Below are 23306 nucleotides of genomic sequence, written 5' to 3' on the forward strand. Positions count from 1 at the left end.
CAGCTACCTTTGTACGCTAATGATATACTAGTGAATGTGCACAGGAGAAAAAATAAACTAAGAGAAAATAGGTAAACTTGCATGTAGCATTCTTGCTTTAGTAGCTCTCGGAGATACTTTTCCTCTGTTTTCTCATACGCTGCAGCACTGGTTTCATCCAACTCATTGTACATTAGGAACAATTTAGTATCATTTCATTTAAAATATGCAAGCTTTATACCAAGAGTAAATGTGTAGCCACAAGGTAAAATTAAAAAAATATATTAGTCTCATCATTAAAAAAAGCCTTTAAAGTTTCCATTATCCATTATGTCAGGTAGCAAATATCTTCTCAATGTAACTCCAGACATTAAATCTGTCAAGAGGCATGCAGTAAAATAAATGTCTGGGATACCTTCATAAACAAAAATCTTATTTCCATAATTCATACAGCTGGCTGGCATTTATTGGCACGTCAGGTGCAATGGGGACATTTCAGGAACATTAACATGTACAGCATCATTTGTCAACAAAGCAACAATGTAAGCAAATCGTTCAGAACTCATACAGATTTACAGCTTTCTCTGCCAGCTGCTAATTACGGTGTGCTCTGCCTATTTGGTATGGTCTTTTTTATTGGAAAATGACAAAGGGGTTATGGTATCCCAGTTTGGAATATAGATGCGCTTTTAGTAATAATATGAGTGGTAATATGACTACACAGCCTGGAGTTTTGATCTAGTTGCACTAGTCTTATCATTGACCGGTTTTGATTGATGAAGGACAAAGAGAAATTCACAGTGATATTTACTTACTGATAAAAGTAACCTCTGCAAACAAAGAAATAATAAAATATCAGAGACCAAAAAAAAAGTATCCTTGCTTTAATATTGTTTTTTCCTACTGAACATGACAGGGAAAATTCAATCCTCATTGAAAACCTGATCTGTTTATTTAGCGATGTTTAGCAAGCCCAATACGTTACAAACTGGCAAATACCCTTTGAACGTTCCTGAATCCACTTTGATAAATAAGAATTAAACTTTCAGCACTTTAAACAATGCAAAGGTTCAATAAAAGCCAACAATACCATCTGTAAGGGCCAAAATATGAGTTAATTATCTACTTTCAACATCCTCTGTGTCTGTCTGTCTGTATTTCTCTCCCTTTTTATTTGTTTGAGCGTGTGCGTTTATGTATGTATGTGTTTTTGCAAGTTAATGACAGCAAGTCAGTTCTACTTTTTATTTCCAAGCTTTGGCCAGTTTGCATTTCAATCTCATAAAAATATAATTAGTAGAGCTTTATGCTTCAGATGTATAAATTAAATATGCTTTCATAATTATTATACCTGTTATTCAGCCAAAGGTAAGAGGATTCTATGAGCTAAATACATATTTAGACACCTAATAAAATTCCTTATTCAGTTCTATTTCTTAGTTTCAGTTCATGAACAGTAACCACTATTCTGAGTTAAGATCTTGACCATTTAATTTTTAAGAAAAAATGTAATTAGACCATATTATGGATTAATCCCTTGCCAATTTTCATTTTTTAAAGCAAAGTAATTTTAGACTTGGGAACTACATAATTTTATGCAAAGAAAGTATGTTTTGCCAACCTTATTAAAATCTTTAAAGACCATATTTTCTATAGGCTTCCAAAAATTATCCCACAAAAATGTGTGGATGCACCCATCTGTACACATGAATGGGCAGCTAGGAGCATAATTATCCAGTTTTGCACGGGCAAATGTAGGTGTCTAAACGCAAATTAGCTGACCCCCAGATTCTGCTGGTGCATTATGCAAGCCGATTAATAATATTTCCTTGAATTCCATACTATAGGTTAAAATCCCCAAAGATTTTTAGAGACAATAATAGCTTTGCTGTAAAATATCTGAGGCTACTGAAGTCATTTAAAATGTTACTGATGCAACAGTAAAATGAGGTGTAGCTTAGTGCCAGTATTTGGGTGTTATTTTGGTTATAACGACTATATGATTCTTTCAATATAATAAACTCTATTGGCTCTGGCTCCGGAGCATTTACTGTCTGCCCCTGCTTCTCCAGAAGCAAAATGCACATGTTCCTAAAGGAAAAACTAGCGCACCAGGATCATAAAAAATTGACCATCAATCTAAGTTTGTATGAGCAATCACAGCCGCTTCCAAATAGAAGTTATTTTGTATTAGAAGCAATTTACCCATCTGGAAGAACAAAGCTATTTGCAAATGTTGAAGTGACTGACTTCTAGCAGATGCTTAAAGAAAGTTAAAAACCCAACTACTTCTGAGGTGCCTGGCCTCGAATTCAGATCTGGAAACGTAAAATATGTTGAAGAGCTCTTCTAAATCATAAGGAAGTTCACTGGCACCTTGGCTGTGTGCTCCCTACCTACTGACGCCCTCGCCCACCGCCACCCCGGCAGGCTCATTGCCCACACAGCTGCACAGCAGTTTTCTAGGAAAGGGGAGCAGTTGCAAAGCTTCTTGAATGAGACGTGGAAATTAGTGGCTGTATCGCCTCGGTATTATATAGCATGACTATTCTGGGAGAGCAGGCTGTCTGGGGAGGGGTGAGCTATGGGGATGAACCTCGACAGAGGCTTCGTGGGGTGAAGGAAGAGGTCCAAAGTGAGAAGAAGGGATGAGATGTAGGGCGTTTGAGGGGATGTGAGTTTCTTAAATTGTGTCTTCATGCTGTTATAGGGGCTTAGACATAATGAGGAAATAAATATTTAACACAGAGCTTAAAAAATAAGGTTGACGACCCCTGGAATTCACAGTTACCCCCAATGCGGTACCCAGATGCAACAACACTACTGAAAGTCCTGATAGACCAAGACCGCTTAATGGAAAACTAACTTTATACTGTAATTCAAGATTGTTTGAATTTACTTTGTTTGTGAAATTTTTCCACTTGTGTCCATGCCTTTGTACATTTGAAGAGGAAGTTTAGGCATTCCTTGATCCATAAAGATTGCTTTTCTTCCTGCTCCCTTTGATTCCACTTGCCTAATAATAATGGGCATTATCTTATATCCATATTTAATTTTATTATGTCACCAGCATTGCAAGAAAAGGATGTTCTTTTCAAACATTGTAATGCATTTAGTATTTCACTAGTCATCAGTTAAATCAATTTTTCCCTTTATTGGATCTGAATTATAAATCAACTAGTCATTGTATGGGATACTGTATATGAATGTACAGTATATCATTATGATGTATCCTATAATAATGTCTCTTAGACATGAAAACTAAAGATGGTGGTTTAAAGTGCTGAGAGAGAAAAAATTGGAAACATCTGTTAGTAGGAAGTAGAGAAGACTTTTCATTAAAGTTTGTCAAGTGTATTTGATAGGAAGAACACACTGGGCCGTATTCTGCCACCCCTTACATACATCCACCCCAGTATCCAGCATGTTATTTCCATCTCGTGTAGAAAAGCCAGTATTATCGGAGACACTAAAAAACCAGCTGTCTACTCTGGGTAAGGCACAGTACAGTAGCTCAAGAAATCCGAGACCTGGGGCAGAGTGAGGATTCACAAGTTTTATGGAAAAAGAGATAGAGCATATTACAATACAAGCAGTGTCTCCGTCTTCGCTGTGCAGGGGTAATGACAGCTGCGTTGCTCTTATGCTGAGTATGTCAGCAAGCTCGTGCGGAAGAAGTGGTGTGGGACAGTTTTGGGTAAAAAAAACTCTTTTATTTCCACTTAGCCACTATTTTCAAGAAGAGGAAGCCTTCAAAACGAAAAAAAAAATAAAAAAAATAAAAACGTGAGGTGGTCAAAGATAAGGTATTTGCAGGCATCCAGTTAGCAGATTTCACTACCCAAGGTACTGTGGACAAGCTGGCAAAATCAGAGAAAAAATGGCTCAAAACTTCCAGGGCAGCATGTTTTAGCTTAATTGTACTGGAATCCAGTTAAGCAGAAGTAACTGTCTACTTAAGGGAGCTCAACAAAGGGCATTTTACACGTACACAGGGACAGCGCTTTGTGGGATTTTGGCAGCGCCCAGCTGATGGGTCACTGCTCCGCTGTGCAAACCCCGCTCAGGGGCGGGCGCTGCCAGCCCCACCTCGCAGCCTTGTCCTGGGGCTGCAGGAGCTCTTGTGGGCACTGTGAAGAAAACACGATAGTTGCACGCTCGTCTCGTTCGCGGATCATTTTTGCGTGCCACCAAAGGCATGTACGAACGTGTGCTTGTGTGTGGTTTTCACTTTATAACTGCTTAGGCACGACGTGAAATACCTTCTGCTTCCCTTGGAAGAGTACCGTAGGCAGGGCACGCAGCCTTTGCAGCTGTCCAGCTGCAGCATAGACCGCTCATACCTCCTCCTGCAGGTGTAACAGCTTAAAAGCCAATATTTCGCCTTGCCTTTGCAATCTTTTCCCATTTCTTCCTGCACTAAGCGCTTCCTGAGCCCCATTGTTTCCATGATGATATCCAGAACTATAAAATCAGATATAGCAGTTGCAGGGCCCAGTGCAAATTACCCCTGAGTCAATAGAAAACAGAATATTGCTTATTGATTTGGTCTAGCCTGTTGTGTAGTTGATGGAGAACAAACTAATACAAATAAAATGAATCAATTGGAAGCTGGCTGTGGGCCTCAATGAGTCATATGAAGTAGGTTTCTGATATCCTTTATCATCACGCACAGCCAGTGAAACAAGAGTGCTACTGTCTTCTGCTGGCGCAGAGAGTTACCTCAGGCTATTCTGAAAAATGCTTTTTTCTTATTTTTAGACCTGAATCAGCCCATGCTAGTAAATGTATTCTTGTGAATACAGATCCTACTTTGTTGTAATGCCCATGGGAAGGCGGTAGTGTAACCTGTTTGGATGCAGCTGCAGACCACCTGTAGAGAAAGTCAAATTAGGGAGAGACCCCACTGTTCTTTGCATTAATGCTTTTTGTGTTGTGGCTTGACTCCCCTCCCTCCCTCCCCCTTCAATGTATCTTTCTCAACCGGGGAGATAGAGAGCACATTTTAAGACCTTCTGTCCCTTTAAGGCATCTTGCGATTGAAAGAAGATTTGAAAGACTGTAAAAACTCCCCAGTCACCCATGAGTGATGGTGTGCGAGGAGTCTTAACACTTTTAGGAGGACTTTTCTTCCTGGTCTTCTTGCAGGTTTGGGGGGTGTTGGGTTTGAGGGGGTTTGTTTCATTCTGTGCTTAAAGGGCACATTTAAATCTCCCTCAAGTAATCTTCACGTTAGAAGCATCTTCTAAGTTTTGAGTGAAAAAAGCGGTTGTCAAGAATTAAAGCCCTAACTTGCCACACTTTTTATTCCTTTGTTTCTAAATAAAAGACTCGGCAAACAAAAGGAAAATGGAACAACTCTAAGTGAAGTGCCTGCATACCCTGCATATCCACGTGAAAACGGGTACGATCTCACTGATCCCACTTAATGATACTGGAATTCCCTTCACATACAGATTTGTCTGTGTTCAGGACAGATGGGTAGTTAAGCACGTAAACCAACCGGTTTGAGGAGATGATGAGTCCTTGGTATGAGAAGTAGTTTTAGTTAGTTCTCCTGTTGTCTCAGTTGCAACCGTTTAACGTTCCTGGTATCTGTAGCTTCTCAGTAGATTACGCTTTTATTCATTTACCAGGTAGTATTTTGTTGCATAATGATGCAATATTCTACCTTATGTCACATAAAAACTGCCTGTAATGAAAATTTCATGGAATTACTTCTTTTCACCCCATTTCTTCACAGATGAATCCCGCTGTTTTACTAATCGTTGACGTACTAGTTAACACAGGCAGAATTTGTAGATGGAGGTAATGTCATCAAGCGTTGCCTCATTTTAAATTCCTTCCTCTCAGTGGTGGTATCAATGTTCACTGCAAAGACACTGATGATACTGAATTTAATTGGTATTTATGTGTAGGGTCATGTGTACTCTCCAAGAAGTTTCTGTGTAACTTTTCCCTAATTGAAATTAGATTGAAGTGTTGCTGTGTACACTGCGACTTAATGGTGACAACGTTGAGCCAGCTCCGAAGCTCAGATGCATGGCACGCATCCCAAGAAATCTGCTATGATGCTCCCACATACATCTATGCATATTTTTATGGTACAAGAGACATAAGGTGTGGAAAAGGAGCAGTCTCTTTAAGGGGGATGTGGCAACCCTATCTGCCAGTCATCTTGCCTCTGCTGTTCTATTCCTTTTACAGCCATTCTGCCTTTCTGGTGTCTATAACATCTTTACATATGTGTTTAATGTCTGCACAGCTATTAAAATCCATGGGAAGGTGAGATGCCATAAAAGTAATGGACCAGTAGCATCGGTCCCTCGTAGAAACACTTTTTGTCTGATTTGGGGATGGATTGCTTGCTGATGAATGGCTGTCTTATATTCTAGATAACATATTATATGACCGCCATGGTCTGTCAACCATTTTGGGAACTGGTCTGGAGCTCATAGCTGCCGTGCAATGCGAGGGCCCAGTTCTGCCGCAGGCTATAATGACATCTCACCGTGAAATACCTCCCGCACCATATTTTGACTCAATGCAAGGGCAGACCAGTACACCCTCTCCTCCGTAACACATACGTAGACTATGGCAAAGTAACTTCTCACTGGTAGAAGTGTTTTGACTGGAAGCTTAATTTATAGCGGCTCATAGAATTGCAATGTGTAATAAGCAGTGTCCTTGAACGTTTTTCATGTGCTTCTAAGTGACTCTTTAAAAAGCATTGGTTTTCCTCGTAAAAATCATTAAACTTTTTAAGGAAGAAGTAGTAGTCGAGGCTAGTAATCATCACAGTGCTTTAAACACGAGTGGATAATTAGCGACATGAATAAATTAAATACATTTCAGGTATAATAGCAAAGTTGAGGAAAATCACCAAATATTAGCAAAGCTCCAAAATCTAACTACTTTGTGTTGCATGCTGTTTTAATGACTGCGATTTAAAAATGTGCATAATTCCAAAGAGATCACATGTTTCACATAATAAAAATTACTGTGACATAAAATATATATTTTCTTAAAAAGTACTTGTAATATCAAAAGGACTGTGAAGTATTAGCCATTTAATACAAATTTATCTTTTCTTGCAGATGATTACATTTTCATTTTAATTGCTCACATTTCCCGTTCTGATCTTAATGTTTTATAGTAGGCAAGACATGCCACAAAGAAAAAAAAAAAAAAAAAAAAGATTATATTTGTTAGTTAACAGTCTTCAGAAGTCCTAATTTGGCCAATGTGTTCTGCTGCAAAGTCTTGGAATGCTGTCTTGCAGTTTCAAAAGTGATCTTATTTGGCTTCCCAGAAACTATTATGCCTGGAGGATGCCATGAGAACAAGGGCTGCCTTGTTAACAAGTAGAAAACTCTCAAAAACAAGATAGGATCCTGATATAAATCATAATTTAGATGCACAGAGCTATGTTCACAACCACAGTAATGTAATTCATTTACATCTAGTTATTACTTATCTCCACCCGAACTACTAAGTTCAGGAATGCAGCTGCCTTGTGCCTTGTGACTCGTGGGGGTTAGGGAAGAATGACATCACCAAATTTAAGCACATTACCATGCTGACATAGTGGCACCTTGTTTTCCCTTCCGCAGATAGAGCGAGGATTGTGTGCTACCCCCCATTCTTCCAAAGAATACCTTTTTTCCCCTTTCAAGCAGCTGCTATATGAAGGGTTGCAAATGTCACTTCAACTAATGATGAATGATGCTTGACCCTTGGACCTGTTACTATGAATTTTATGCAATGCTAAATTAATATGAAAGATCTCTGCTAGAAGACTTCAGCTATTATGCATGCAGCATAAATGATATGTTAAACAACCCAAATTTTTTTCTCATAACCATGGTAAAATGCAGAGCTGCTTTAACGTTTTGATGTGTATTTCCACTTAAGATTAGTATCTTTTAGTTCTAAAAATATTTTTGGTAAGCAAATCCGTTTGCGAAAAACATTGTCAAAAGGGCAACTGGCCCACATGTCTTTGTTGTTTGCATTTGAATATAATTAATTATGTAAAGCAATAGTTAGTAGGAGCTTAACAATTAGTAGAATCTGTCAAATAGTCACACGGAAATTACTAACTAATTGAACTACTGGTCTTTTATTGTTTCAGGAAGCAGTACAGAGTGTCATTCTTTTATCTCGTAAGTTCGTTATTATCGCACATCACATTTTTCGAGCACTATATGCTTCCTAGTAGACTAATACATAAATAACCCTCCCAGTAATGTCACAGTGTGCAAAAGAGTTTGAAATAAAAACACCTGTTTTAATTAGTATTCAGATTTGTGCAGTTAAAAAATGATAATCCTCTTGCAGTTATATGGCGTTTTTAAAGCTTTGAATTTCCATCTGTATCTTATATTATGATGTTTCAGGATTATCGTGAGTTAATTATGTTAACTTCGGAAACATTGCTTGCATTTAGAATGAAAAACTTCAGCTTGAATAGCCAGGAAAGCAGATGCTATCTTTCTTGTCAACTGCTTTGTTGTGCGTTGTCTTGAAACTTTTTATAAGATTCTGTATCCAAAAGGAAGTATAAATCTCCATTTATTTGAAATGTTACCCTAATCTAATCAATATTTTAATACATTTCTTGTGGGAGGGACCTGAATGTATCTCAAGGAACCAAAGACATGAAAATCTCCTATTTTATGTTGAAATCCTCCTGTTATTAAAAGTCCATTCATAAGCCTAATTTGAAGAACAGGAAAAATGCATACGTTATAAAGTTTAAAAATTGTTTCAAAGCATACCTTTTCTCTCCTGAAATATATGCCTGTAAGTTTAGGTGGAATAAGAGGAAGTGGGAATATTATAATTAGAATGCACATCAAGATAAACCCTGCAAAAGGGAAAGGTAGGCACAAATATACCATTAACGTGGCAAATCTGCATTACGTCCTATCACAGAGCAAGTGAATATGCAAAAAGGGATGTGTGCGTGAGATGAAGGAAAAGGTGTGATGTTAGAAATGACTTGACGGATGCACGAGAGGCCACGTCTCCTCCTTCCACGTGAGACTGCGAGGCGTGTGTGGGAAACGGAAAACATCACGCCACTGAGTCACCCGTATTTCATTACACCCCTTCGCTGCCAAGGAGGAGCCATAAACATTGCCAAGGGTGTTTACACGCGCCTGGGGGTATTTATGCATCTTCTGAGGCTCATTAAGAGAAGGTATAGCTGCGCGCATGGAATTGCACGTGGCAGGGCGGATGGCGTTATGTTTTTAAGCCCACACGGGCCTTGAAATGTCAACTTTTTGGATAAAAAGACCTGGGCAAGGTCTTAAATGTTTCTGTGTACGCAGCTCTTAGTTCCACTGGCCGTGCAATTACGTGCATTTCATGAACACAAGTTTGATCATAAACTTAGGGCTTCCATATTGTTAAAAGCGTCATATTCCTCAAAAAAAAGCTACTTTCATTGTCACAAAAATTCGAATGTTTGTAAGCAGGCACTGTACAAGAGAAGCTAAAATGCGCGGGCTAACCCATGCCTGGATCAGGACATACTTTAGTATCTGGTTCTCCGCTGGTGTGGCTTCAGAGCGGACGTAACTCTGAAGTTGATGAATTTGTATGAAAAAAGTGCATTTACCGAGAATCGTCCCTATTCAGGGTAACATGTGATTCTCAAAATGCATTAAAATATTTGAAAATTCATGTTATTATTAGCGCTATTATTATCAAAGTACATTTCGTTAACATTTGAAAGTCCTTCAGTGCACTTGAAGATATATTTGTTTTAGCAACTTATATAATCCCCTCCTGTTTAAAGTTTTGTTTTAAACACATACAATTATCATCTCATATGCCCTGATTCAGTAAGCACTTAGAAGCATTCCTATCTTTAACAGCATAGCTAGTCCCGCTAATATCCAGGGAATGGAATTAGAGCTTCAGATATTAGCAAAAAGTAATGCAAATGTGAATTAAGCAACATGGTTTTGAAGTAAGTTGGCTGAGGACTTTTTATTTCTTAGACTGAATGCAAAAGTTTGACAAAAAAAAAAATCAAAGCAAGCATTACTGATATTAATAATTATTTTAAAAGTATATAAAGTTTAATATTTTAGGCTGGTAACTAGAAGGAATTAGGCACTGAAATAACCTTCCAGTAAGGATAGAGAAGAAAAATCCTAACAGCTCTTAGGCAGAGCTATCAGCAGAAATATAATATATATAGACGTTTATACATAGACATACATGTAGATATATGGACGTCTAGAATAAGAATAGTAGTGGTGTTGTTTAGCATGTAAGTCACATTAACTAAACCCCATGAATTTCCCTGCATTGCAGAATATAACTATATCCAAGCTAATGTGTCATTTGCATGTATCAAATTTTATTTGTACCTTTATCTTTCCTAGTGTAACTTTTCCATACAGTTAACCCTACATCTAACGTGGGACTTTGCTACTGAAAAACTCTTACTGCCTCATGTCTGTGCGGGAACCTACATGACATGAAGTGATATTCTCTATCCTATATAGTGTCACACATCATATAGTTCATAACAAATTGTCACATTAGGTAACAATTTCAGCCAAAATTTCATGAACTGAACTAGGGGATATGAAGCATGAATTATTCTTACGACCCAAGTGCAGGTCTGGGTTCTCTGGCTTGTGTTTTTCAAAACAACTCACTTTATTGCTAATAGAGAAAATAAGTAATGCCTAAAGGCAAGGTGCAAGTATTAAAGTGCTAGTTTGAAAGCATTTAACAAAACTGTCCTTTCGTTTTGAATAACTTGAATAAAGTGTTTAAATGACCTCTTCCTAACCAGAAGAGAATATAGAGAAGAAATTAAGCTTTATTGGTAAATTAAAGCCCAAATCCCATGGTTGATGAGAGATATGGTCCGTTTGAAATAGTTACACTTCCAGACTTTCTCTTCTACAATCAGCGGGTGGAGACCAACATAATCCAATTAATTGTAATTCCCTTTTGTGGCACTGGTACAGTGGTGAATGATATAGTAAGTCCATTGAAGTCTTATCTTTGGTCAGATAATCCAAATGGATTCATATTATGAAACAGTCCTTTATAAAAGTTCTGATGAACAGAAGTGTTTTGACTTTAGTGAACCAAAAGATAAATTCTATACAAAATAAAATGTTTTGTCCTTGACATTTACAGAGCTTGTATATACCTGATTTCATGTAAGAATACTTCTTTCAGCTGGCTTATTTCAAAGAGCCCTTTCATTAAAAAAAAAAAAAAATTCCAGAATTTGTTCTCTGGACATCCTACATTCCGGTGTGTGAGAACGTACTAGTAATCTTTATTCTTGTAAATAGTCCCCTTAAAAATAAATGTGACTACAGTCGTAAGGAATATAGGTATAACGTTTTGAGAATCGTTTGAATTCCTATTTTTCTAATAAAACAGTAAACTACTATTTCATTGATAATCCTTATAACTGTAAACAAAACATATATGTATGTTCCCTTTCAGTATTGCAAGTGGACTAGGGGAATTGCTTAATTTTAGCTTAAGCTTTGATCTATTTACATTTCGAAGTCATTTACATAAAGGAAGTCATAATGATCTTTATTGTTTTGTTAATTATTTCCTTTGATTATTGAAACTCACTCACTGAGGCACAAGCTTATTGTTACTGGGGTCAGTCCCAGTAATATATTTGGCTATGTGCAATAAATAAGGATTGGGTGATATTCTTGGGTTTTGAATTGTTTTCGTACAGACCCTTTCAGTTTCGCAATCACTGGAGACAGGACTGATTTAATGCATCAGTAGTCTGATCCAGTGCTACACACTTGGTATTTCTCCTCTCCTCTAAAGTTGTCCACAGCAAGCCCACGTTACGGCAGGAGCGTTTTCACTTGTAGCATGTCGAAATCTCATTTTACTAAAGGATACTGAGGTACCATTTGTGGGAGACAACACACTAGACCATATCTTGAGGTCAGATCTTATCAGAGTGTCTCAAAAATACTTTTTTTTTCCTTTTTTTTTTTTCCTTAAACTGTCTGGTTGAAATTTAATACAAAGAATTTTTTACCCTTTGGGGTACATTACATATGAAATAATTTATGACCCATGAATCACAAGAAGGCAGTGAATTAGGTTTCAGATAAGTCTGCCAAATATTGCAAAAACATTGTGTACAGATTTTTGGACTATGAAAAGGCTTTTGACAAGAATGGAAATAGAAGCAGTGTTAGAAACAGCAAGAAGGGGAAGAACAGAAGAGCTATATGACAGAATCCTAAAGCGCTCTTGAGTTAGTAGTACAATTAAAAAGATAGGAATATGAACATATTTTTGAAGTAAGAAAATGGGACAGAGAGTCATTGTCCAATTCCTTTTTCTATTAGATCTTGAGAGCCTTCAATTTATTTAAAATGTAGATTTGTGGACACTGATACACACAATTCTGATAAAAGACCTGACTGTAAATGGAAAAAAAAGAAAGAAACCTCTAAAATTAGATTGCAGGGAAGCTTACTGGAGAGCAATTACACAATAAAAAAATGTTAATAACAGATTTGAAGGTGGAAGGGAGATATTTACCTTGACTAATATATGTATACACAATATACAACTAAGCGAGGAAGATCAAGTTGAAAGCAGAATTCAGAATGGACTTTTGCCTTTGAATAGTAAAATGTATCATGAAAAGTAAGTTCCTGATCTAGGCAAGTATTTGATGTTTGTGTTCTGCAGTCTAGCGTATATGAAAGAGAAATACTAGCATCCACCTAGAAAATGGAATAAAATCCATTAGCTGGCACAGAGAAACGAGAAAGTCATTCGTCTGGTTTTAGAATAAAGAGGGAAGAATAAACAGAAAGAAAAACAACATAAAGTGTGCTTTAACTACTAGGACGAAGCTGAGATTACTGCTCAAAAACTAAGTAGAGAGGATTAGACAGAGGACAGAATCTGACCACTGTGAGACAAATGTAATTTTCACTCAGCATAGCAATTTAATTCCTATGAGTTGCAGAAAGTCTGCCAAGCTCCATCCTTGCGCTTGGGCAACCTTCGTGCTCCGAAGCTGAGAAACCTCTGCACCGTGGGAGGGTATGAGCTGGGTGGGAATTCCTCCATGCTCTTGCCATGCCCCTTTCTTTAAACCCTTGGGGGTATCTGGGTATTTCTTTGACCCTGAAGGAAGGAATAATTTGGCCCTGCAGGTTTCAGTTGCTCGGGCTAGGTATGTCTGCTCCTACTCTTTGTCAACAAGCCATCTCCGAGCCAGTCTTTCGAAGTATGTTGATCTGTAGACAGGTGGTCTATTTATTCTTAGGGAGCTTTCAGCTGCATTTTGAGGGGAAATACTCTATGTTTAAAATCACTCCTTTTCCCATACGGACTAGATGATTCAGCTAAATTTAATGAATTTTAAAAGTACTGGTAATTATAATCCTATTAAAGTAATTATTGCTTCAAATCACAACGATAGAACACGCTAAGTCAAAACCGATATTGCCGTCTTCTAACCCTGTAGCAGGTATTGGCAGTGAATGATGTACAAGAGTATCTTAGTGATGCTATCTGCTTCTGGCCACAGAAAGGATTCTCCTTGCAGTACCACTGTATATTTTTATACTTCCAGTTTCAAACAGCAACCGACAGCATAGAAATTTCCCCGACGCAATGGCGTCGCTAGCTGACCACTTTTCTAAACCTTTGAACTACTCTGCATGCTTTCATGATGTACCATTTCTGAACTTCTCAAATGTACTGGATCTTTTTCACAGAAACAATGAGATAGTTCATCCCTCTCTTACTCTGTGGACTTCTGTGGAATTATGCAAGGATGAATATGACCCAGTGTGCCCAAGTACAGAAATCTTTTATTTTTCTGGCACAGATTGAGATTTAAGTTAGCAGTACTTGGTTGTTCCAGAATGCCCCCAGGTCAGTGAACTGTCATTTCAGAGAACTGGAATAAACAGCACTCTGGATGCACATAGAGATGTTCTGCTTTTTAGCTTAAGTTGCTCTGCAATTTGCGCCTGGGCTCCATGGAAATGGGCATTCCAATAATAAACAAATGCTCAGGCATTATAACATCGTGGCTTACATTTTCTGTTAAAAGGGCATGCCATGTTCCTCTGGCAGAGAAGAAGCAATGCATGCAAGCTTTATGTTACTGACTGTATCCTTGATAATTCATCAACGGTAGCATTGGATGGATTCAGCAGAAGCTGCTTAAAAATACACTGTACACAAAATTTAATGATTTGCTTAGCTGAAATTTTATTTGATTTGTTTAAACAGTCTGGGAAGTGAAGTACCATGCACAGAGTGCAGGCAGGACAGTGGACCTCCCAAACCTAGCAAGGGAGAGAGGAACAAGAATTATGTAGCCGAGAGAGAATTCACAAAACTCTGATTGAATGAGGAAAGTATTGCTTTGCATGAGCTGCGACTTCAGCTGTACTATTTAACCAAAGTTCAAGGGATTGTATGCACTTTGGAGTGTGTACGTAAAACGCAGCGTCAGGACGGGATTTACCGAGGGGGAGGAAGCAAAGCATCATGTGCCACAGCCCCAAGGGGCGAGCTCCTTGTGATACGACGAGCAAGAGCCTTCACCACCTCACAGCATCCCATTGCTGTGTTGTCTCCGCCATCTCTGCACTCTATTACTGCTCTAAATTGAGTGCGAGCGCTTCGAAAGAAGCTGTTTGTCCCAATATAGCAATAATTTTGAGCTCACATCGTTCCTGGGGGGGTAAGAAGGCTGCTGTGTCTCTGCACTAGTGATCAGAGAAGCTGTGGCTTGCAAAATGCAAGTACAGCTATTGAACCCACATACCTTTCAGTGTGTAAATTAATATTTGTGCTGTCAGTCATGAGAGAAGCCCTCAGAAAGGGGTTTAGTGGTGAAGAGCTGCTGCTTGGGTCTGTTCTTTCTTTTTTTTTTTCCCATCAAAGACCATGAATGACCAGCAAATTATCTTTGAACAATATAACCATTAAAAAAAAAAAAAAAAAAAAGAGATGTCTTCAAGTTTGAGAAAGAAGAGGAATGACTCTGGACAGTTTGTCTTTTCTTAATATGTGCAAGTGGAATTTTCTTTTCCTCTTTCAACCACAGGACTCTGTTTTAGAACTCTCACTGGCAAACTGCCTATTGGGAAGAGTGAATCCAGCAGGTTTCCCAAGCTTTCGGTCAACTGGGACTGCATTGTGCACACCCAGCTCTTCTGCAAAGATTTTGATGTGAGGGAAATTGTACGCATTAGTTCACAGTGCTGGGCAGGACTTTCTCCAGGGGACATCTCCCCTGGCATAAGCACTGGCCCCTGGGATGGAGACTCCAGTGCTCTAAGGTTTCACACGCTGGAGCTGCGGGTTGGCCGGACCCCGAGTGCCAAAGGTTTATAGGGGAGTACAGAGGTGGCAGCTGTCGTGTCCGAGTGCCTGCCGTGCAGGGCATTGCCATCCCAATGCTGCCGTGTGGAGACGGCAGCAGGGAAATGCTGCAAAAGGCAGCGATGTTAGCAAACAGATTTCAGTAGGAGACCCAATCAGACACGTCTCACCAAAGTCTTTAGAAAGTTTTTTGAGGCACAACCTCCATAGCAGACCGGGCGCTGCTAGCTGTGTTTGCAGGAAATTGCTTTCCACGTGAGTTGGGTCATCCGTGAGACACTTGCAGGAAGATACGGTGCCCTAAGTGAAGTAGGACTTTTGAACGTGGTGCTCTGGGATTTAAAGGCAGCAGGGTCAAAAGACAGTATATAGCTGGGAAAATACTTGTATAAATTATCTTAAAAGAATAATGAACAAGCAGTGCTCTCAGATAACTGCATTTTGCTCCCAGAGACTAGTCTACATACCAGGCAGGGCATGTGGTTAGAGGAACCACATCCATTTTCTTTCAAGACTGAGCTCTCTGTACTGCCTTGGTTGATTCTCATACCTTCTTTTTTTTTTTTTTTTTTTTTTGTCTTTAGCTGATCTTTCTATAGATTACTTTCTTCCTCTCTGGGCAAGGATAACATGATGGTATGCTTAAACCAAAGATGAGCTCCTGTTTGGTTCTACTGCAGTCATTGCAAATGCCGTTAAAAATGTGTATTGCTGAAAAGGCTGATTTACTAAGAATAATAACATAGTAAAACACACATTCCCTTCACAAATGTATTGTATATCGATTTTTTTTTAACTAATAACCTTGACAGGTGCCTGCACTATTTTTTTTTTTCCTTAATGTGGTCTTTATATTTTCAGCCCAAGTATTAGCATAAATTTTATGGGATTTTCTGGGCATATTTGTGTCTGTATCTAAGATATATGATATCAACTGGCAGTGATGGTTGAACTAATCAAATACTACTGACAAGTTAAAGCAAATTTTTAGGACTGTGAGATTTTGAGCATCTTCCCAGATACAGTATCTCCTGACTGAAAGCAGTCCTTGACTGTCAAGTTTAAATACCAGATTTGGGACTTAATCTTTATATAAGCAAAACACCCCAATAAGAAATATGTCTGAGTAAAGCCAAAAAGTCAGGTCCTCCCCTTAAACCTAGCCTGAAATGCATGTATGTCTTTGTTTATGGCCCTATCGCCATGGTATGTGAGCGATTCCAACCAGTGGGAACCAAATGAGAGTCTTGCACTGAATGGACTTCTATTTTCTTTTAATTTTTTTTTTTTTGACTTGGCATTTGTTCCTTCTAGCAAACATTTTTAAAAACTCTCTTATTGCTAGAGGGAAAATTGACACCCTTTGCTTTCACGATGATACATTCCTAACACGTTTCCTTGAAGAGCTGGAAATGGTGCAAAAATCTGGTAAGATAAGTCTCTATAAAGCCTTAGAAGTCAAGCATTCCACTTTAGACATTTAAGACAAATGCATGGCAAAAACAAGTTGTTTTTTTTTTAAGGTTTCTACTTAAAGTTCTGTGCCAAAGCTACAGTACTTATACATTTTCTAAATGTGTTTTAAGCAATAAGTTGTACAACATTTTTAGAACATGTGTTAAGCTATTTCTCTAAGAATGAAGCTCTTAACAAAACATAAGCACTCTGCATGAGATCTTAGCAGCAAAGTGCTTAAAAGATAAAGTAAGAATTGGTACCATGGGAAGAACACCAGCTGTAGAGCACACAGGTCCATTATGAGAAGTATGGTAGTGGGTAGGGAGAAAATGATTTAATCAGGAGTAAAACCAATTTTATTATAAGGGCACGCAGGGGGTGTGGCACCATAGTGAGAGGGACATTTCAAAATATCTGACAGATTTCAACAATGTGAAAACCCACCCTGTTCTTTAAAGTGACAGTAAACCCCATCAGGTCTCTCTTTTTGATGCTATTGTTAACAGTTGACTGTTTAAAGCTGGCCTGCTAAGATGCTGTCGATCTAGTTCAATAGTGTGTGGCAAAATAAAAGGCTAATTGTTGAAATACGATCAATCAAATATGATCTCAGAGTCTAAAGAAGATCCCCTCTGGTAACTCATTTGAGATCAAATCATTACTTTTATGATTGAGGTAATTCAATGGGGAAAAAAAAAAAAAAAAAGGAGCTTGAAACCAAAGAAGCAAGCAAGACAACTAAATGAAATGCACAAGTCTGCCTTTGTTCCAGCTTTGTCTCACATTACTCCAAGTTAAGGAATTGGGTCCATTCCTTTATTTGTATACATTTCCTGAATCCAGAAATTTAAACAGCATTTAATAACATTTATTAAATAAGAGTTGTAAGACGACTCCATTTTGAATAAGATTTTCTGTCCAAAAGTAAACTATAGTGAGAAAACTATTGCATTAAAGTACCAGGGATCTGGAGTTGTGGGTGTCCATGTGTCTCCAATAATTTTACCATTTTGTTTAACAACAGTTCAATAAAGAGGCTGCTCTTGAAGCCAGCTGAATTGCTAAACATGAAATTTCAGTGACATTTAGTAAAACATTTCAGGGTTATGTTGCTTCAAATTAAATTTGTTCAGTAGTTTTCATGGTTGGCCCCCGATTTGCATTCAGACTGAAATTTTCTAAAAAAGAGAGTCATAGCACATGAGAAAAAAAGTGAACTCCACTTTTGGAGTAACAGAACTTGGAGCAAGTATGTGTATTTTAATTTGGACTAATAAGGATTTGCACTTTCCTAGAGTTTTATATGGATTATGATCTCACTGTTTATTATGTTCTAACAGTATCACACTACTAGAATTAAAAAGAAAAAAACAAAACCAAAGAAAAATAGAATAATCATCCAATCTTGTTCTATTTTTATTAGAAACTCTATTTTAGCATTTAGTTTCTTTTATATTTAAATTCCTTAGCTCAGTCAAGCTTCAAAAGAAAACATTTTTTTTGTTTGCAAAACAGTTTTGTAAGCACTTGTGGTTTGTCTTTAGTGTGTTATCATTTTTGACAGCTTTGCATAGCCTAGGTAGGCCAACAGGGGTCTGTCTAATATTGTTGCTGGGCAAATCTTCCTCCCAGAGATGAAAACCAAACAAAATATTTTTGAAGCAGTAAGAAGGAATTAATATCCTTTCTCTCACAGTACTCTATTCCTTGCTGACATTACATTCGGGCAAAAAAAGGAGAAAAGCGTTACCCATTATTCCCTTGTACATAGCAAGGCTAACACATGTAAAGCAATAACTCATTTTCTATTGCCATGTTTAGCATATGTCTCCTGTTGGCTCAGCAAGGCCTTTAGGCCGGTCCCTTGAGCCGGCCATCGTTGGCAACTCTTAGCCCCTCGGCCTCAAAACCAAATAGCTTTGAATCATGTTGAGCTGTGATGCTAATTTTCATACTGATGCATTATGGGAATAAATGTATCTGACATACTGTGTCAATGGTACTGTCTCTTTGTGTCTCTTGTTTTTTGTTAGCTGCATTCCTACAGATGGTATTCCATTGAAAATGTTCTCTTCCTACAGAAAAAAAAAAAAAAAAAGAAAAAAAAACATGCACAGCACCAAACCTCTAGGTGCAGAAGGCTGTTAACGGTTGCTGATGATAGTAGGCAAACATTAACATAATAATTAGTGTCTTGTAATTGTTTCATTAAAACCAGTTGTTCCATTTCTCCTCGTGTTTTCCCAGAAGAGAAGCTGAATTTGGACGACAGCCAGTGGGAGGACATCCACGTTGTCACCGGAGCACTCAAGATGTTTTTCAGAGAGCTGCCTGAGCCGCTGTTCCCATACTGCTTCTTTGAACAGTTTGTGGAGGCGATAAGTAAGTACATCAGATACAGTAGAAGCTAGTGAAATAGCCTGTTATATAAAAATAATAATAAACTTAAAAATAGAAGAACAGAGGCATCTCAACTCTGACTTACCTTCCATTATCCGTGATCCTGTCTTTTTATTGTTTTGGACTGCCTTTTATCTCCTACAGCATTTAGTTATTTAACTGGAGGAAAAATATCAAATTATTGATCTATAAATTTTGTATATGCAATTTAACTGTAGTGCCTAAAAGGGTTTAGGAAAGGAATTAAAATGTGTATGTATTCAAAATATGCTAGGCTGATAATCCATATATCCCCAAACACAAGAGAGAGACTAATAATTGTGAATCATGTTAGAAGGGGCTGTCTTTATGTTAATCAGAATGAAATGCATGTGTTTTGTTCCACAAGGTTGCAGACTCTTGCCTTGCAGTGATCACAAAAAGAATGCAAAAACATTCGTGTTCTCATTTTCATATCTACCTTTGCTTTATTATTATGATTTTTTTTAAAGTTGGCAGGCATCAAAAGTATTTTCAAAGTCCAAGGCATTTATTCTGTTACTCGTCTCTGCGGTTTGTGTGCTGCAAACCCTCTCTGTATTTAATATATGCAGGTGCATTTTGTAAAACTGTATCGGCTTGGAAAAACTTGACTAGAAAACAGAGTGATTTGGGGGTTTACTCCCATTGGAAAGACGGGGGGAGAGGGATAGCTTAAAGGGAAAAAGCCTAGTAGGAGATTAATTAAAGGTCCAATAGAGATAAATCTCTAGGAAAAGAACAAACCCAATGAAGTATTTAGAGATCTGTTTTCTGAATGATGGGCATGCATATTTGCCATTACTGTTAATGAGAGCTGCGTGTGCACATGCGCAGCTGTCAGAGAATATGAAACCCTTAATGTATGGCTCACTTTGATTTTATATTCATAAGAGTCTTTAGTTCGACTAAAGCTTTTCAAGACCCAGCATCAGATATAATGAGGTTAAATACATCTCGCAAGATCCTGCCCTTCTCGGTTGTTTAGAGATGCAGTACAGTTAAATACACAACGTAAAGAAATGCATTACCTGAAAGTTTACACTTGGCAGCTCACTTTCTTCTCCTCTCAAAGCACATGGAAACTAGCTGGAGAACATCATCTCTCGAGTTTAAGTTCCTGTTACACAGTTTCTGCTGTGATAAGAGGAGAAAAACAATAAAGAATTTCTTACTGTTCAGTTTTGGTTTCTGCAATAAATTGGCATAAGATGCTCATTGAAGCACCAGCACTTGAACATGCCCTTCAGGTGGTTCTCCATCCACCTGCTATGTCCTCTTGGAAAGGAGGAGATGCAGTGCCTGAAGTGGATGCAGTCAGTTCATGGGCACAGCCTGGCATGCCGTTCATGTCTCTTCTCATGCACCTTATTCTACAGTTGAGTGTTTAATACCATTTAACTCTGCCATTTAACACTTTATCTTCCTGATAATCCACCATCATACTGGTCTTCTGGGGCTAAACGGTCTTCCTCCCCCTTATCGCTACTTTTCATTGCCTTTTGGTGTACGCTTCGGCTGAGCAAACACTATTGTATTCTGAAGAACTTTATCAGGACACCATGATCTCATCCTTCGTGCTGTCTTCTGCTCTCATCCTCTCTGCTAGTGTCCAAGTCGGGGTGATTTGAAATCTTTTGGTGGCCCAGTAGGGAGGTTTTTGGTAGTAAAAATAACAGGTAACCTGTAACAGACTTGAAAATTAAGAGTTTGAAAGCATGTCGGGAAGAGACTGTCTACTAAAGCATTAATATTCATGAGTGAGAAATTAATGTCCCTTTCTGCTATTTGAACTATTATTAATTCTTATTATGATTTTGAGAGCCATTATACACATTGATAGGCTAATGAACAGTCATTTATAGAGGGATTTTAAGACAGTTTATTCCTAGGAAGAAAATGCTAGCACTCTAAGACATGCTTCGCACTATTTCAAAACCCTAATTCTTGTTGCTTGCTTTACTGCACATCAGGGTGATTTCTACCTAATCCAACTGTCTAAAGTAATCTATGATTTCCAATCAATCTTCTCTTTATTTGGCCTTTACTGCCGTAGTATCTACAAATCCGTATTCTTACCAACTCTACTTAAAAAAAGGTCTATAAACAACAATTAGGTGTTTTCAGTGTTTTTGGAGCTCTTCTGTATGTTAATAGTCCTGAGGCAAAGTAAAAAAATCCCTTTTCTTCAATATCATTTCCATTGCAGCTGATTCTTTGGCTACTTTGTGCTAATTACTCTGCCTGGTCAGTACAGAGCTGCTAGAAAATTTCCCTTCTTCTTCAGGTTGTTGTGAAAAAGAGGTTCTTCTATCCCTGTCTTTTCTGTCCGTTCTTCAAAAATGGGAATTATTAGAATGCAGGGCATGGGTGTGCAGTACAGTTAGAAGGAACGCTTAATAATGCCAGAAATAAACCAATCTGATGACGGCTAGGAAAAAGGTAATTAGGACACATTCCCACGCTGCCATGATGATTATATCCTTTGTCCAGCACTGAGCACCCCTTGGTCAGAGCCATACCTTTGGTAAGATGAAGTGGTCTAAAAACCTATCTGTAGTAGGTAGTAACAAGTTACAAATGATATTTCTTGGGCATTTAGTCATTTAGCTAGAAGTTTCAGGATGAATGAGTACCCAAGCGGTGCCATGGACTCCTTATGCTGATGCTATTTTAAAGATTATGTGAAAAAATCCATAGCAAGCTTAGTATTATTTTTCCTGGATGATGCCATTTTAATTAACATCTTTATTATGTGCATGGGAACAAAATTTTACAGTACTGTGTATTAGGCAAAGTGCTTGCTCTCCACCCTCAATTTCCCCTATAAATAACTCTAGATATGGTCATAGTATTAGAACAATTTAGATATGACCAGAATATTAGAAGATAATTCAGGGCATTACAGAATCTCAGAATTCTGCTTGGCAGGCTGAAGCTGGATAATTACTGTCCATATAGCTTATATCGGAAAATTTCTACATGATAAATGGAAGGTCACAAGACCTCTGACTTAATACTAATTTTGTTTCTTAGGATTTGGAAAGCAGTTTTTTTCAAGGACTTTGTCTAGTATATTACTGGCAAGTCATTTTGTGGTATTTTGGATGAAATATGCACTTCTAAAGTGTGCCCAAATGCTGCTATGAAGTCAGGTTCAGCCACACTTAAATTACTTAGCACCACAAATAGTTCTATTGATTTTCTGGAAGATCAACAGACGTGGTTCAACAGATTGTCTGCAAGTAAAATTGTGCTTCATGTGAGTAAGGTGGTAAAAGTGCCAATAACCGAGACACTTAATCACCTTATTTACAGAATTCAACCTCCATGGCCACACAAACCTATGCCAGGACTTCAGCCACTGAAACAAAAAAAATCTGTCCCCAAAACCTGTTTTGAAATATTAGCAGGTAAACCTGTAAGTTGATTATAAATCTTTATTTTAATTGAACTAGTTTTCTTGAAAGGTCTCAGGCAGAAGGCATGGAAAAAAAGAAATTTGTCTACTACAGTCTTCTGTGCAATGATGGCTGATATCCACAGCATAGGAAATATTCAAATACCAGCTAGTCCTTCCAGATCTTTTCAGCTGGAGAAAGCTGTATAGACTGTGCATCTGTATAGACAGTGCATCTGTCCAACTGCAGTTACAAAAATACCCCCACTGATATTCCACAAAGGAAAATTCCACCCAGTTCCCAAAGCTGCAACATCTGTCTCTGGTTTGGAAGGCTTGAGTTCAGGTCTTTGATTTTCTCTGCAACAGGTTGGAAAGATTACTACATTGGAAAGATTTTTTTCAATGAGGTCTAGTGATTATGCCTTCATTTCAGTTCCTTATCTCTAATATGAATTTAATAGGTGTCACGCAAGTACTGTAGGTAAAGAGGTGATTTATTGTTTAAAATACACACACAGAGACAGATGTATATATATGTATACACTCTAAATAGAAATCCTTTTGCCAGAAGTATGATTCTTCCACAGACAGTTTTCTGAATGAAGGTATCTGTTACTCCTGTGGGCTTCCCACTTAAGGCAGATGAACACAGGAATGA

At 38.0% G+C, this 23306-nt stretch overlaps 1 protein-coding gene across 1 annotated transcript in view; it reads left to right on the forward strand.

The window, feature by feature from the left end:
- ARHGAP15 (Rho GTPase activating protein 15) overlaps positions 1 to 23306 on the forward strand; it is a 331963-nt gene that overhangs the window by 250749 nt on the left and 57908 nt on the right. Inside the window, exon 12 of the mRNA XM_075511723.1 lies at positions 19075 to 19209. Coding sequence (XP_075367838.1) covers positions 19075 to 19209 — 135 coding nt within the window. The remainder of the gene's footprint in view (positions 1 to 19074; positions 19210 to 23306) is intronic.

This window comes from Mycteria americana, chromosome 9 (assembly GCF_035582795.1).
Source record: "Mycteria americana isolate JAX WOST 10 ecotype Jacksonville Zoo and Gardens chromosome 9, USCA_MyAme_1.0, whole genome shotgun sequence".
Lineage (NCBI taxonomy): Eukaryota > Metazoa > Chordata > Aves > Ciconiiformes > Ciconiidae > Mycteria > Mycteria americana.